This window comes from Ahaetulla prasina, chromosome 4, assembly GCF_028640845.1.
Source record: "Ahaetulla prasina isolate Xishuangbanna chromosome 4, ASM2864084v1, whole genome shotgun sequence".
In the NCBI taxonomy this organism is placed as follows: domain Eukaryota; kingdom Metazoa; phylum Chordata; class Lepidosauria; order Squamata; family Colubridae; genus Ahaetulla; species Ahaetulla prasina.
Window position 1 is genome coordinate 73,075,002 of NC_080542.1, and position 15,080 is coordinate 73,090,081.

The window sequence follows — 15,080 nt, forward strand, 5'->3', positions numbered from 1 at the left end:
AGAGTTTTAAAGAAGCTGGCAGATGTTATCTCAGAACCACTATACCACATCTGTAAGGTCCTGCCTGGCCAGTCTTCTCAAAAAAGCAGAACCTTTGAAACAAAAGCCATTTCAAATAGAAACTTTTATTGGAAGATTGTGATAACAAGAGATGTAGGCAGGAAACAAGTTTTCCCACTGAAAATGTTAGATTAAACTATTACAGACAGAGCCCCTCCCAAACTCCAATACATCATCTAGCCAATCCCGAGGTGTGAAGATGTTATGGAAAACTGAGAAGGTGATAAATGCTGGTCTCCAAAGCAAAGCTACTGCTCTTCTTTGGAGATGAGATAAGGCAGCTGGCTCAAGGAACATTTCTTTCCACCCTCCCAAGGTCCTGAAAGTTAGGAAGGAAAAGCAAGGAATAAAAACAGAAACCCCATACTGACATTCCCCTAAGCCTCCTCCCTCCCACCAGAATGACAGCATCCGTATAGGAATCTTTGGGACCCGTCAACATCTTTCAAAAGCCTGGAACACCAGGAGAACTACCAGAGGACTGGAAAAGAGCTGATGTGAGTCCCATCTTCAAAAAAGGGAAAAAATCAGATTCAGGAAACTACAGATCAATCAGCCTGATATCAATACCCAGGAAGATACTGGAAAAGAAATTTAAAAATAGATCTGCCAACATTTAGAAATGAGTAAAGTAATAACTAGAAGTCAGCACGTGTCTGTTAAAACAGATCATGCCAAACCAATTTTAGTTCATTCTTCAACACAGTAACTAAATTACTAGACCAGTGAAATACTGTGGACATATTATACTTAGACTTCAGCGAGGCATTTGACAAACCTACTTCTTGGTAAGCTAGAAAAAAGCGGGATAGATAGCATCACCATCATATGGATTTGTAACTTACTGACAAACTATACTCAACAAGTAGTCCTTAATGGTACTACATCTACATCCATCCACTCATCCAACCTCCTATACAACCACCAGTTATACATATCCCTCAACCAACTAACATTCAAAACTAGGTATGCACGCCCCTTACCTCTTTAACACCTCTCTCTACAGATTTTAAATGTAAATTGATGAATGCAAGAAGTATTGTTAACAAATTACCTGAATTTATCCTCCTGCTAAACAGCGGCACATTTGATATTATATTTATTTGTGAAACATGGCTAATCTCATCCATCCCTGATTCCATCATTTTAAACAAAGAATATCAAGTTCACAGTTCAGATCGTGAATACCGAAGAGGTGGTGGAGTGGCTATTTTCTATAAAAAGTCACTGAATCTAAAAAACATTCAAGTTGCACACAAACTTTCTCTTCCTGAAACTATTGTATGCGACCTATCATCTAATACCACACTTCGATTCATTCTATGCTACAGAGCCCCTGACTACGACATTACTCATGCTAATATTTTAACCTCACTACTAACATGGGCTGCCTCTTGCCCATATCCACTCATCTTCCTGGGTGACCTAAATTTACCTCTCATCAACTGGATAACAAACGAAAGTACAACTGATCCAATCCACACTACAATATACAACGCTGTTACAAACCTAGGTCTTGAACAACTTGTAACTAACAGTACAAGACTAAACAACTGCCTTGACCTCATCTTCTGCAACAACAACAATACCATTTATGGACTACAAATAAGAGAACCCTTTTCCAACAGTGATCATTGCATGATTGACTTCCATCTTAATATACGTCGACACTTAAATCATATCAATAGCATTCCCATCTACAACTTCAAAAAAGCCAATTACGACCTTATAAACAATGATCTTTCATTTCTGGACTGGCAAAATCTGTTCTCAACCTGTATAACTGCTGAAGACCACTATAGAGTTTTCCTACTCGAAATCAACAGAGTCATCAAACTATACGTACCACAAACTACCACCAAGATCAGGAAAAGCAAACTACCCATATCAATAAAAAAGCTTCAATCTAAAAAAAGATCCCTCTGGAAAAGAAACAAAAAGGGCTATGTAGCTAATTTTAAAAATCGCTACAGAACTATATGCAACCAAATAAAAACCGAATGCACAAATTACCACACCAAGCAAGAAGAGGATCTTCTGCGCACTAATTCCAGTCATGCCTTCCATAACTTTGTCAACAACAAGCTTAAAAACTCTAGATCCATGCCACCACTAAAAGATTCTAATGGCAATGAATACAATAATGAAGTAACTAAAGCTAACCTCTTTAACAAATTCTTTGGCTCAGTCTTTGTCAAAAGTGATGGCACATATCCCACATTCCCTAATTATACAAGCAATGAGCATGACAACTTAACAAACATAGATTTTACAGAAGAAAATGTTGGTAAAGCTCTTTGTAACTTAAAACCATCTCTATCCATTGGAACTGATGGACTTTGTGCTTACTTCCTAAAAAAAACTCTCTAGTAATCTTGCTGAACCTCTAAGTATAATCTTTAATATAACTTTTACTACCAGTTCCCTTCCCAATCTCTGGTCACTAGCCACAGTCATTCCAGTTTTCAAAAAAGGTGACCCCAGCTTAGTTGATAATTATAGACCAATCTCCCTATGTTGCGTCGCCTGCAAGGTAATGGAATCCATCATCAACCAATCCATTACCTTGCACTTAGAAATACACAACCTTCTCTCAAATAAACAATTTGGCTTCAGGAAAAAATTATCATGCAATTTACAACTTCTCCACTGTAAAAACCTATGGACTACAAATCTTGATCTAGGTAAATCAATAGATGCAATATACATAGACTTCTGTAAAGCTTTTGACTCAGTAGTACATGATAAACTTCTCCTAAAATTAAAATCCTATGGCATTTCAGGACCCTTACACAACTGGATATCTGCTTTTCTGTCAAACAGACAACAAATAGTTAAAATTGGTAATGCTCTATCAAATCCTGTTCCTGTCAAGAGTGGTGTTCCTCAAGGTAGCGTTCTTGGACCTACTCTCTTTATAATATACATAAATGATCTTTGTAATCATATCTCAAGTAACTGTGTTCTCTTTGCTGATGATGTCAAACTTTTCAACACCACTGACAATACATCCACAATTCAAAAGGACCTTGATCATCTAACTGCTTGGTCTAAAATTTGGCAACTACAAATCTCAACCAGTCTTGCATATTGGAAGAAAGAACCCAATCACAAAGTACATGCTTGATGGACATTGCCTCGCAGATGACCCCCACCCTGTCAAAGACCTTGGAGTTTTTACATCTAACGATTTAAGTGCCAAAGCCCACTGCAACTATATAGCTAAGAAGGCTCTAAGAGTTGTTAACTTAATTCTACGTAGCTTCTTTTCAAAAAACACCACGCTACTGACCAGAGCATATAAGACATTTGCTAGGCCAATTCTTGATTACTGCTCTCCTGTCTGGAACCCATACCATATATCTGACATCAACACAGTTGAGCGTGTCCAAAGGTATTTTACGAGAAGAGTTCTCCACTCCTCCGAAACCATTAAAATACATTATTCCACCAGACTTAATATCCTGGGTCTAGAAAACTTGGAACTTCGTCGCCTTCGACAGGACCTAGGTTTAGCATATAAAATCATCCGTTGTAATGTCCTTCCTGTCAATGACTTCTTTAATTTCAATAACAATATCACAAGAGCTAACAACAGATTTAAACTCAATGTCAACCGCTCCAGTTTAGATTGCAGAAAACACGATTTCTGTAACAGAATTGTATATGCTTGGAATGCATTACCTGACTCTGTGGTTTCTTCTCATAACCCCAAAGGCTTTACTCAAAAACTGTCCACGGTTGACCTCACCACTTTCCTAAGAGGACTCTAAGGGGCGTGCATAAGAGCACAAACATGCCTACCGTTCCTGTCCTATTGTTTCTTCCCCTATGTATATATATGTTTTTAGTACCTCATTTCTCCTCTTATATATATATTATATAACCCTTTTTGCAATACTTGTATATATTGTTACGACAAATAAATAAAATAAATAAATAAATAAATAAATAAAATCTACATGGAGGGAAGTAAGTGATGGGGTATCACAAGGTTCCGTCTTAAGCCCAGTACTCTTCAATATCTTCATAAATGACTTGGATGAGGGAATAGAAGGGGAACTTAACAAATTTGCAGATGATACTAAACTGGCAGGAATAGCCAATCCCTAGAAGATAGGCTCAAGATCCAGATGGATCTTGACAGACTTGAACACTGGGCCTTATCTAACAAAATGAAATTTAATGTAGAGAAAAGTAAAGTCTTACACTTAGGTAAGAAAAACCAAAAGCACACATATAAACTGGGAAAAAACCAGGCTTAATAGCAGTGACTGTGAGAAGGATCTTGGAGTCTTAGTGGACAATCAGCTAAATATGAGCCAGCAATGTGCAGCGTTAGCTTAAAAAGCCCATGCAATCCTAAATTGCATTAACAGAGGGATACAATCAAGATCAAGTGAGGCACTAACACCACTCTATAAAGCCCTAGTAAGACTACACCTAGAGTACTGCATCCAGTTTTGGTCACCACACTATAAAAAAGATGTTGAGACTCTAGAAAGAGTGCAGAGAAGAGCAACCAAGATGATTTGGGGACTGGAGGCTAAAACATATGATGAACTTGGCATGGCTAGTCTAATGAAGAGAAGGACCAGGGGAGACATGATAGTAGTGTTCCAGTATTTGTGGGGCTGCTACAAAGAGGAGGGGGTCAAGCTATTTTTCAAAGCACCTGAAGGCCAGACAAGGAATAATGGATGGAAACTGATCCAGAAGAGATTCAACCTGAAAATAAGGAGAAATTTTCTGACAGGAGAGCAATCAACCAATGGAACTCCCACACCTTCTGAAGTTTGTCTTCAGAAGTTGTGGGAGTTTCATCACTGGAAACTTTCAAGATGAGACTGGACTGCCATCTGCCAGAACTTCGCCACCTTCAACATGACCTGAGTTTAACTCATAGAATCATCTGTTACAATGTCCTTCCTGTTGAAGACTACTTCAGCTTCAATCGCAACAATACAAGAGCACACAATAGATTTAAGCTTAATGTGAACCGTTCCAATCTTGATTGCAGAAAATATGACTTCAGTAACAGAGTTGTTAATGCCTGGAATGCACTACCTGACTCTGTGGTCTCTTCCCAAAATCCCCAAAGCTTTAACCAAAGACCATCTACTATTGACCTCACCCCATTCCTAAGAGGTCTGTAAGGGGCGTGCATAAGAGCACCAGCGTGCCTACCGTTCCTGTCCTATTGTTCCCTTTGATTCTATCCAATTCATATAGTTATTTCATGCTTATGCTTATATATGCTTATATATCGTATAGTTATTTCATGCTTATACTTTTATATACTGTTGTGACAAATAAATAAATATAAAAAAATAAAAAAATAAATGGTGTAAGGGTTCCTGCCTGGGTAGGGGATTGGACCTACAAGGCCTGTTCCAACAATGTTAATCTTGTTTGAGCAGTGGGTTGTATTAGAAGATCTCCAAGGTCCCATCCAACTCTGTTATTCTATTAAGCTGCTTATGAGTCAGAATAGCGTGCAAACACATTTTATCTTGGACTTCACCTTCACTCTAATCTCCTTCACAGGAGAAAATCAAATGTTGTACCTTAAGTTTTCTAGAAGAAAAATAGGGGAGAAAATGTAGTACTATATATATGCAATGCTTAGCAGTACAATATGATAGAAATACAAATGAGATAATCTCTACCTACATAGAATGAAGTCTAAACTTATTATTATATTGTTTGATCTGAGTTTAGGACACGACAAAAAAAAAGTTCACATGATGCCATAAAGCACCTTCTGATCCTTTTAATCAAGACAGAACTCCTTCTCCCATAATTCAACAAACATCAAATCAGCAGGAAGTGAGTTAAGTGGACAAGCTACTCTAGAATAGAGGTGAGAAATACATTTGAATGCTTTCTAATTTCATTGTTTAGCCTTATCTCTGAGTTTGCATAAGATGGTGTAGCCATTTTTTCCAACATAAAGTGGCTGGAATTCAAGCAAAGTTAATCTTTGATAAGTCAGTTACTTGAACCATTCTGCTGGCATAGGATTCTGCTTTTGTCTTGTAAAAGAAAGCCATATATTATTGATAACATGTGTGGTGGATATTATTAACCATTTGAGGGAGTCCTTAGAAATGGGCCATTTTTCTCCATGAATATTTATAAGCAGTTCCTATCTGGCAATCTTTGAGTTCTGCTTTGCTTCTTTTTAATAATCTAGGTTTGTATTTATAGTTTGTCTTTTCTGTATGTTAATTTAAAAAAACAAAACTAGTTAAGATTTTGGAGAGAGGTTATGCAATAAAAGCAGCTGATCTTGCTTTTTCCTCATTTGGCATGGGCAGTCACATTTATTTCTTGTTTATTTGTTAAAATAACAGGTATGTATAAAAACATATGCTAGGCATGCACTGAATAAATCTGAAGCTCATTTCAAGTTCATAGGTTCAAAATGTATTTTGACAATTGATGTTGCAAAGGAGGGGATAACAAACAAAATATAGATTGTACAAAGCCTATTGTAGGTTCTTGGCGAACATTTTTTATGCCTACTATTATTATGGGTCATTTTAATAAAGAGCATGGATATGAAAATTTTCCCAGAGAAAACTGAAGTGGTTTATTTTGTTTTGAGAATTCTAGATCCTCTTGAAAATCAAATAATTCACATGGTACGAGTGCAGTTCTGGGTCTCAGTATCTCCTGCTGCTTTTCTAACATGGATCCGGGCTTCAGTCAAGTAAGAATGAGAACACTAAGAGTGTTTTCCACTAACAGCTGGGTGGCTCTGCACCTTACCTTTCCAGTCACTATTTAAAAAGTTAACAGAGGCTTATTTTCTATACTGAGTTGTTTTCTGTCTGAAGGGCTCTTTAGTCTGCATGTATCAAGGCTGTCAAAAATTTCTACCCAAAATTCCTACCATTTGTAAACAGCTCAACTCCTTCTAAAGAATTTATTGTTACTCACATGAGGGCAGCTGCTGACTGGAATACACTGCTTCTTGCGACATTCTGTCTTGCCTTTCACACAGGCACAGATGGTACAGTTAATAGAGGACCACATCTCTCCATCCTGCAAGAAGGAAAAATCAATACATCTATCACCTTGGATAGCAGAAAGAAGCTATTCCAGTTATTTTTTTATCCTGTTATACAAAGAAAAAGCAACATTCTCCATGTTGGAATTATGTCATTGTTTAGTCTAAATCAATTATCAGGTGTCTATTTCCAATTGGCTGGATTGGCAAACTATCAGGATAATTTTTCACTTGGGTTCTTCCACATAGAGAAGTGTAACTCCAGACTTAATGAAGACACAATAGAATTTCCTATAAATCATCGGACTAGCTATATATTTTTCTTAGGAAAGAAAACTATTCAATTTGTGGTTATCCTGTATCCTGATTGTCTCATTTGGGATGACATAATTAGAAAAGTCTGATTCAATATAGCCACTGTGATTGGCGTGTTTAAGTTATTGCACATAAAAATATTTAATTGTTCCATTAAGACAGAAAATTTACTCCCAGATGTAGCCTCATTCTGCTTTAAGCCAGAAATACAGCTAATACTAAATTTAAATTTAGATTAATTATGGGCCTAAGGAAGACATCTGATCTACTAAACATCTGAAAATGTTTAGGAAATACAAAGGAGAAATTACCTATGTTCTAGCAGGTACAGATATATTTGACTTAATCCCACCTCCCATTCCCCCTCTCTAAAGACACTATGATTCCAATGTGTTGCTAAAATAATGCACTGGCTCAGTTTCTTATGGTTTTACATATGTCAAATGAAGTTCCTAAGGTATTCCTTCATCAATTGATGGTGTAGAACTAGTCCAGGGGTCTGCAACCTTAAACACTCCAAGAGTCATTTGGACCCATTTCCCACAGAAAAGAAAACACAGGCCAATAATTTCACAACCAGTGTGACTGGATAGGTATGGCCAACTTGACATCATTCACTCCTACCCAGCCACATGACATCTCCCCCAGCCACGCCTACCCAGCCAGTCATTAGGTAGAGAATCGGTTGTTAAATTATTGCCATGCTGGGCCCCACCTCACCCCTCCCGTCCCAGTCACTTCTTGCCACACTTTGCCTCTGCCTCTCTCTCTATTCTCTCTGTGTGTGTCTATCTCTCACTCTGTCTCTCCATCTCTCTGTCTCCCTCTGTGTGTGTGTGTGTGTGTCTTTCCCTCTCTTTCTCTTCCTCTCTCTCTCTCTCTCTCTGTCTGTGTGTGTGTGTCTCTGTCTGTGTGTGTGTGTTGTGTGTGTGTTTCTCTTGTGTATGTCTCTCTGTATTTCTGTTTCTCTGTGCATATGTCTGTCTTCTTCTCTCTTCTCTCTCTTTCTCTCTCTCTCTCTCTCTATCTTTTACTCTGTCTCTCTGTGTGTGTCTCTGTCTCTCTGTGTGTGTGTGTCTCTCTCTCTCTTTCTCTCTCTTCCTGTCTCTCTTTCGCTCGCTCTCTGTCTCTGTCTCTGTCTGTGTATGTGTGTGTGTCTTTCTCTCTCTCTCTCTCTCTCCCTCTCTGTGTTTCTCTCTTTCTCTGTGTGTATGGTCTTTGTGTGTGGTCTCTGTCTCTCTGTCTCTCTTTCTCGGTCTCTATCTCTGTCTCTCTTTCCCTTTCTCTGTCTCTGTGTGCATGTGTGTTTTTCCCTCTCTGTCTCTCTCTTTCTCTCTCTCTCTCACCATGTCTCTCTCTCTCTCCCTCCGTCTCTCTATCGATCGATCTATCTATCACTCTGTCTCTGTCTCTCTCTCTCTCTTTCTGTGTCTCTGTATCTCTCTTTCGCTCTGTATGTGTCTTTCTTTCTCTCTATCTCTCTTTCACTCTGTCTCTGTCTCTCTTTATGTGTCTCTTGTCTCTCTCTGTCTCTCTGATGCTGCTGCTGTTGCCAGGGGCGAGAGGAGCAGGGTTGCATTGTGGCTCCACATTGTAATGGGCTCCAGGAGAAGGAGAGGACTCCATCTCCCCCATTGTGAAGTGTGCTAAATTTCACTGTGCTGCACAAGGGGCTACAAATGCAAAAGGCAAGCCATGGAAGTGGCAGCAGCTCTGAGCCCGAAGCAGCTTACATCTCTGAGCCTGAAGCAGTGGGAGGTGGGAGGTAATTTCTAATGACTTGCTTTCTAGGGTGAAGAAAATGAAGATATTTTCAACTGACCATAGCCCAGTATGGATGGAATTATTACAAGGGACAAAAGGTGGTAGAACATGGAGGCTAAATGAAAATTTGTTTAGATATGAGGATAATGTAAATCAATGTAAGAAACAGATGAAGGAATTTATTGATTTTAATATGCACAAGGGAACACTGATAGGAACTGTGTGGGAGGTGAGTAAAGCTTTTATTAGAGGAATATTGATATATTTGGACAATAGGCAGAGGAATAATAAACAAAGGCAGTGTAGGTACTTGGAAGAAGAAATTCAAAAGAAACAATAATTATTAATACAAAACTCACAAGACCACAAACTTAAAGAGGCTATAAGGATATTACAGAGTCAATTTAATATGTTAATGGCAGACCAGGTAGCAACGAATATACAATATGCTAAACATAATACCTTTTGTAATGCAAATAAACCTGGGAGGTGGCTGGCATATAACTTAAGGAAAAAACAGAAAGGATGCGTCATAGAAAAAATAGAATATAAAGGTAAAGAGACATATCAACAGGATAAAATTAAAAAGGCCTTCTCAGAATTTTATACTACTTTATATGCGAAAGATAAAATACTGAATAGGGACATTTATGATTATTTGAAAGATTATAAGGTAAACACTCTAACATTAGAACAAAGGGAGGAGTTGAATCGGCCGATAGCTACTGGAGAAATAGTGGAGGCAATTAAACAATTAATAACGGGGGAAAACCCCAGTACAGATGGATTTACAGCAAGTTATTATAAGAAATTACAGGTTGAAATACTAGGCCCACTTAAAGAATTATTTAATCAGATACAACTAGGAGGGGGAATACCCCAGTCGTGGAAAACATCTTCTATTTCATTGATACCAAAAGAGGAACAAGATTGCTCTAAACCTGGGAATTATAGGCCGATCTCACTTTTAAATAATGATTATAAGATTTTTTTAAAAATAATAGCAAATAGATTAATGTTAGTTTTACAACAAAGAATTCATACTAATCAATCTGATTTTATAAAAGGGAGGAAGATGAGGAATAATGTTAGACAGATTATTAATATATTGGAACATTTGGAAAAGAAGAATACTTCAGCAGCACTTATGTTTTTGGATGCAGAGAAGGAGCATATAAAGAGATTGTACAATGTGTTGCTTGAAATAGATTCGGAAAAGGCTTGTATGATAAAATGGGCACAGTAATATTTAGGAACCAATAATGTTGGTAACATGGGAGAAAATCTGGGTTAGAAATGTTAAGTTTACACAAGCACAGAATCTAAGGGAAAAAATTTTATAAGATGTTTTATAGATGGCACTTAGATCCCAAAAAATTTATCAAGTATGTATCCTGATATCCAAGCGAAATGTTGGAGATGTGACTGTGATGACACTACATATTTTCATATTTGGTGGACTTGCAAGAAAATCAAGGCCTATTGGATAAGAATTTGGTGGATTATTCAAAATGTCCTGAAGAAGAAGATAAAGTTCCTGGTGCAATTTTTCCTTTTGGGAATTATAACGGATTGTACAGTGACTGAGATTAAATTGATTTTGAACTTAATAACAGCAGCAAGGCTGTTGATTGGACAATATTGGAAGAAAAAAGAGTTACCTACAATAGAAGAATGGATATTGAAAGTTACTAACTTGGCTGAGATGGCTAAAATCTCAGCCTTTTTGAAAGACAATATGCAGGAAAGGTATTTAATTGAATGGAAAAATGGATTGATTATTTACAAAACAGATATCAGATTAAGAGATATCAGATTGTCTTTGAATAATTAGGATGTATTATTTTATATAATGGGGGGGGTTAGGAAATGAAAAGACTTGGATGAGGTTAATTGGATTAGAAGGAAAATTTTATTTTATGTTTGGTTTATGTATAACAATACCTTGTGATTGACCCGGGAAGCCAGGGGGGGGAGTGAAGGGAGGGGTGAAGGGGTTTTATGGGGGAGGGGGGGAAAAAGGGGAAAAAATGTTTTTGTTTGTTAAAACTTTTTATATATACATACATACATACATACATACATACATACATATATATATATATATATATATATATATATATATTCTGAGGTTTTCGCGGGTTTTTGTATGTAGGTCTTTGGTTATTCGGGTTTTCTCCCGCGTAAAATTGTCTTGGTGACGTTTCGACGAAGTCTCATTCGTCATCTTCAGGCTTCAGCTTCGTGCTTCTGGGAGCAATATATATATGTACGTCTTTGGTTATTCGGGTTTTCTCCCACGTAAAATTGGAAGTCTTGGTGACATTTCGACGTAGTCTCATTCGTCACCTTCAGGCTTCAGCTTCGTGCTTCTGGGAGCAATGTGTGATTGCAGCTGTTTCTTCCTTTTTAACTGCTAGTGGGGGTTTGAACTGATTGGGTGGGAGCTTGGCTGTGCTCTGATTGGATGGGATTGGGGAAAACCCGAATAACCAAAGACATATATATATATATATATATATATATATATTCTGAGGTTTTCGCGGGTGTTTGTATATAGATCTTTGGTTATTCGGGTTTTCTCCCGCGTAAAATTGGAAGTGTCTTGGCGACGTTTCGACGAAGTCTCATTCGTCATCTTCAGGCTTCAGCTTCATGCTTCTGGGAGCAATGTGTGATTGCAGCTGTTTCTTCCTTTTTAACTGCTAGTGGGGTTTGAACTGATTGGGTGAGCTTGGCTGTGCTCTGATTGGATGGGGGTTTTGGTGCTCTGATTGGCTGGGGGTGTGTCCTCTTTGGGTGGGGGCTTGGTTGTGCTCAGATTAGTCTGAGTTGCAGGGGGATTTGAGCTGGTGAGCTGCATTGCTGTTGTTTGGCTTCATGTTTGTGGTCGTGCTACATCTTTGTAGTGAGTGTCTGTCTGCTGTATGTATGGATTGGAGGGGTTTGAAATGGCTAATGTTGCAGCTGCGGTCTGGCTTCTGGTCCTTGGTCGTGCTTCCTGATCAGTGTGGGTTTGGGTCTGCTTTCTGGGTGGATGTGTGGTGGTGACATCCTGTATGGACCTCGTGAGTGTGGGTCTGGTGTCATTCCTCATGTTAGGGACTCGTTTGTCAATAAGGGTGGGTTTCCAAATGGCTGGTAGGCAGGAGGTATCATCTCGTTTATTCATGCTGTGTGGGCGTTTTTCTATCTCGATGGCTTCTCTGATTATTCTGTTGTTAAAGTGTTCAGTTTTGGCAATAGTTCTGGTCTACAGCCCAGTGACCTACTCGTGAGCTTTGATGTCATATTCCTCTTCACCCAAGTGCCAATCAAAGATGCCTTGACAGCTATCCAAAACAAATATAACCCCCCAAAGCACATCCTAGATCTGACCAACCACTGCCTATCCAACACATACTTCATCTATAACGGACAAAAATACAAACAAATAGAAGGAGCACCCATGGGATCACCCCTCTCACCTGTCATTGCCAACCTCTACATGGAACACTTTGAAACCCAAGCACTAGAAAAATCTGATCACAAACCCAAACTCTGGCTCAGATACGTAGACGACACCTTTATAATCTGGCCACACGGGAAAGAAAAACTTGACAACTTTCTCACACACCTCAATAGCCTACACCCCAAAATACAGTTCACTATGGAAACAGAAGTTAACAACCAACTTCCCTTCCTAGATGTCTTAGTCTACAAGAAACCCAATGGCTCCCTAGGACACACCATCTACCAGAAGAAAACACACACAAACCGCTATCTGCACGCACTCTTACACCACCACCCAGCACAGATCAACTCCGTAGCCAAGACACTCATCTCTAGAACAAAACGCTTAGCTGACGAACAACACCTAAAAACCGAACTACACACTCTCACAAACGTACTAACATCCAATGGATTCCAGAGAAATAAGATTACCAAACTAATCCAAAAAGAACCCCCCACTAAAACCCAAGACAGAGAACAAGAAAACGGCACAGCCCTCCTCCCATATATAAAAGGCACCACAGACAGAATCAGCAAGATCCTCCACAAACATAACATCAAGACAGCATTCTGCACAAACCAAAAAATATCCACCATCCTAAGAAACCCCAAAGACAAAATCGAGTTAGAAAATCAAGGGGTATATGAAATCCCATGCACCGCCTGCCCCACCACATACATCGGACAAACCAACAGAAGAATAAGTGCACGCATTGAAGAACACAAGAACTCAGTCAAAAAAGAGGAACCAACTTCTTCCCTGGTCCAACACCTTAAAGCCACAGGACACGATATTGACTTTAAAAAGACCAGAACTATCGCCAAAACTGAACACTTTAACAACAGAATAATCAGAGAAGCCATTGAGATAGAAAAACGCCCACACAGCATGAACAAACGAGATGATACCTCCCGCCTACCAGCCATTTGGAAACCCGCCCTTATTGACAAAGGAGTCCTTAACATGAGGAATGACACCAGACCCACACTCACGAGGTCCACACAGGATGTCACCACCACACATCCACCCAGAAAGCAGACCCAAACCCACACTGATCAGGAAGCACGACCAAGGACCAGAAGCCAGACCGCAGCTGCAACATTAGCCATTTCAAACCCCTCCAATCCATACATGCAGCAGACTGACACCCACTACGAAGATGTAGCACGACCACGAACACGAAGCCAAACAGCAGCAGTGCAGCTCACCAGCTCAAATCCCCCTGCAACTCAGACTAATCTGAGCACAACCAAGCCCCCACCCAAACAGGACACACACCCAGCCAATCAGAGCACAGCCAAGCTCCCACCCAATCAGTTCAAACCCCCACTAGCAGTTAAAAAGGAAGAAACAGCTGCAATCACACATTGCTCCCAGAAGCACGAAGCTGAAGCCTGAAGATGACGAATGAGACTTCGTCGAAACGTCACCAAGACACTTCCAATTTTACGCGGGAGAAAACCCGAATAACCAAAGACGTACATATATATATTGCTCCCAGAAGCACGAAGCTGAAGCCTGAAGATGACGAATGAGACTTCGTCAAAACGTCGCCAAGACAATTTTACGCGGGAGAAAACCCGAATAACCAAAAACCTACATACAAACACCCACGAAAACCTCAGAAAACATATATATATATATGTAGGTCTTTGGTTATTCGGGTTTTCCACAATCCCATCCAATCAGAGCACAGCCAAGCTCCCACCCAATCAGTTCAAACCCCCACTAGCAGTTAAAAAGGAAGAAAAAGCTGCAATCACACATTGCTCCCAGAAGCACGAAGCTGAAGCCTGAAGGTGACGAATGAGACTACGTCGAAATGTCACCAAGACTTCCAATTTTACGCAGGAGAAAACCCAAATAACCAAAGACGTACATATATATATTGCTCCCAGAAGCACGAAGCTGAAGCCTGAAGATGACGAATGAGACTTCGTTGAAACGTCGCCAAGACAATTTTACGCGGGAGAAAACCCGAATAACCAAAGACCTACATAGAAACACCCGCGAAAACCTCAGAAAATATATATATATATATATAAAAAGTTTTAACAAACAAAAACATTTTTTCCCCTTTTTCCCCCCCTCCCCCCCCCGCAAAACCCCCTTCACCCCTCCCTTCACTCCCCCCCCTGGCTTCCCGGGTCAATCACAAGGTATTGTTATACATAAACCAAACATAAAATAAAATTTTCCTTCTAATCCAATTAACCTCATCCAAGTCTTTTCATTTCCTAACCCCCCCCATTATATAAAATAATACATCCTAATTATTCAAAGACAATCTGATATCTCTTAATCTGATATCTGTTTTGTAAATAATCAATCCATTTTTCCATTCAATTAAATACCTTTCCTGCATATTGTCTTTCAAAAAGGCTGAGATTTTAGCCATCTCAGCCAAGTTAGTAACTTTCAATATCCATTCTT

General features: G+C 39.2%; 1 protein-coding gene across 12 annotated transcripts in view; it reads right to left on the reverse strand.

Annotated features, from left to right (window-relative positions):
• The window catches only part of BMPER (BMP binding endothelial regulator), a 589,367-nt gene that overhangs the window by 279,760 nt on the left and 294,527 nt on the right, over nucleotides 1–15,080 (reverse strand). For all 12 annotated transcript variants that reach the window (XR_009155017.1, XM_058182126.1, XM_058182117.1 and 9 more), the window contains one exon: nucleotides 7,006–7,110. Coding sequence is in view for 11 of the 12 variants with exons in the window: in XM_058182126.1 (XP_058038109.1) it covers nucleotides 7,006–7,110 (105 nt within the window). In the remaining variant the exon portion in view is untranslated. The remainder of the gene's footprint in view (nucleotides 1–7,005; nucleotides 7,111–15,080) is intronic.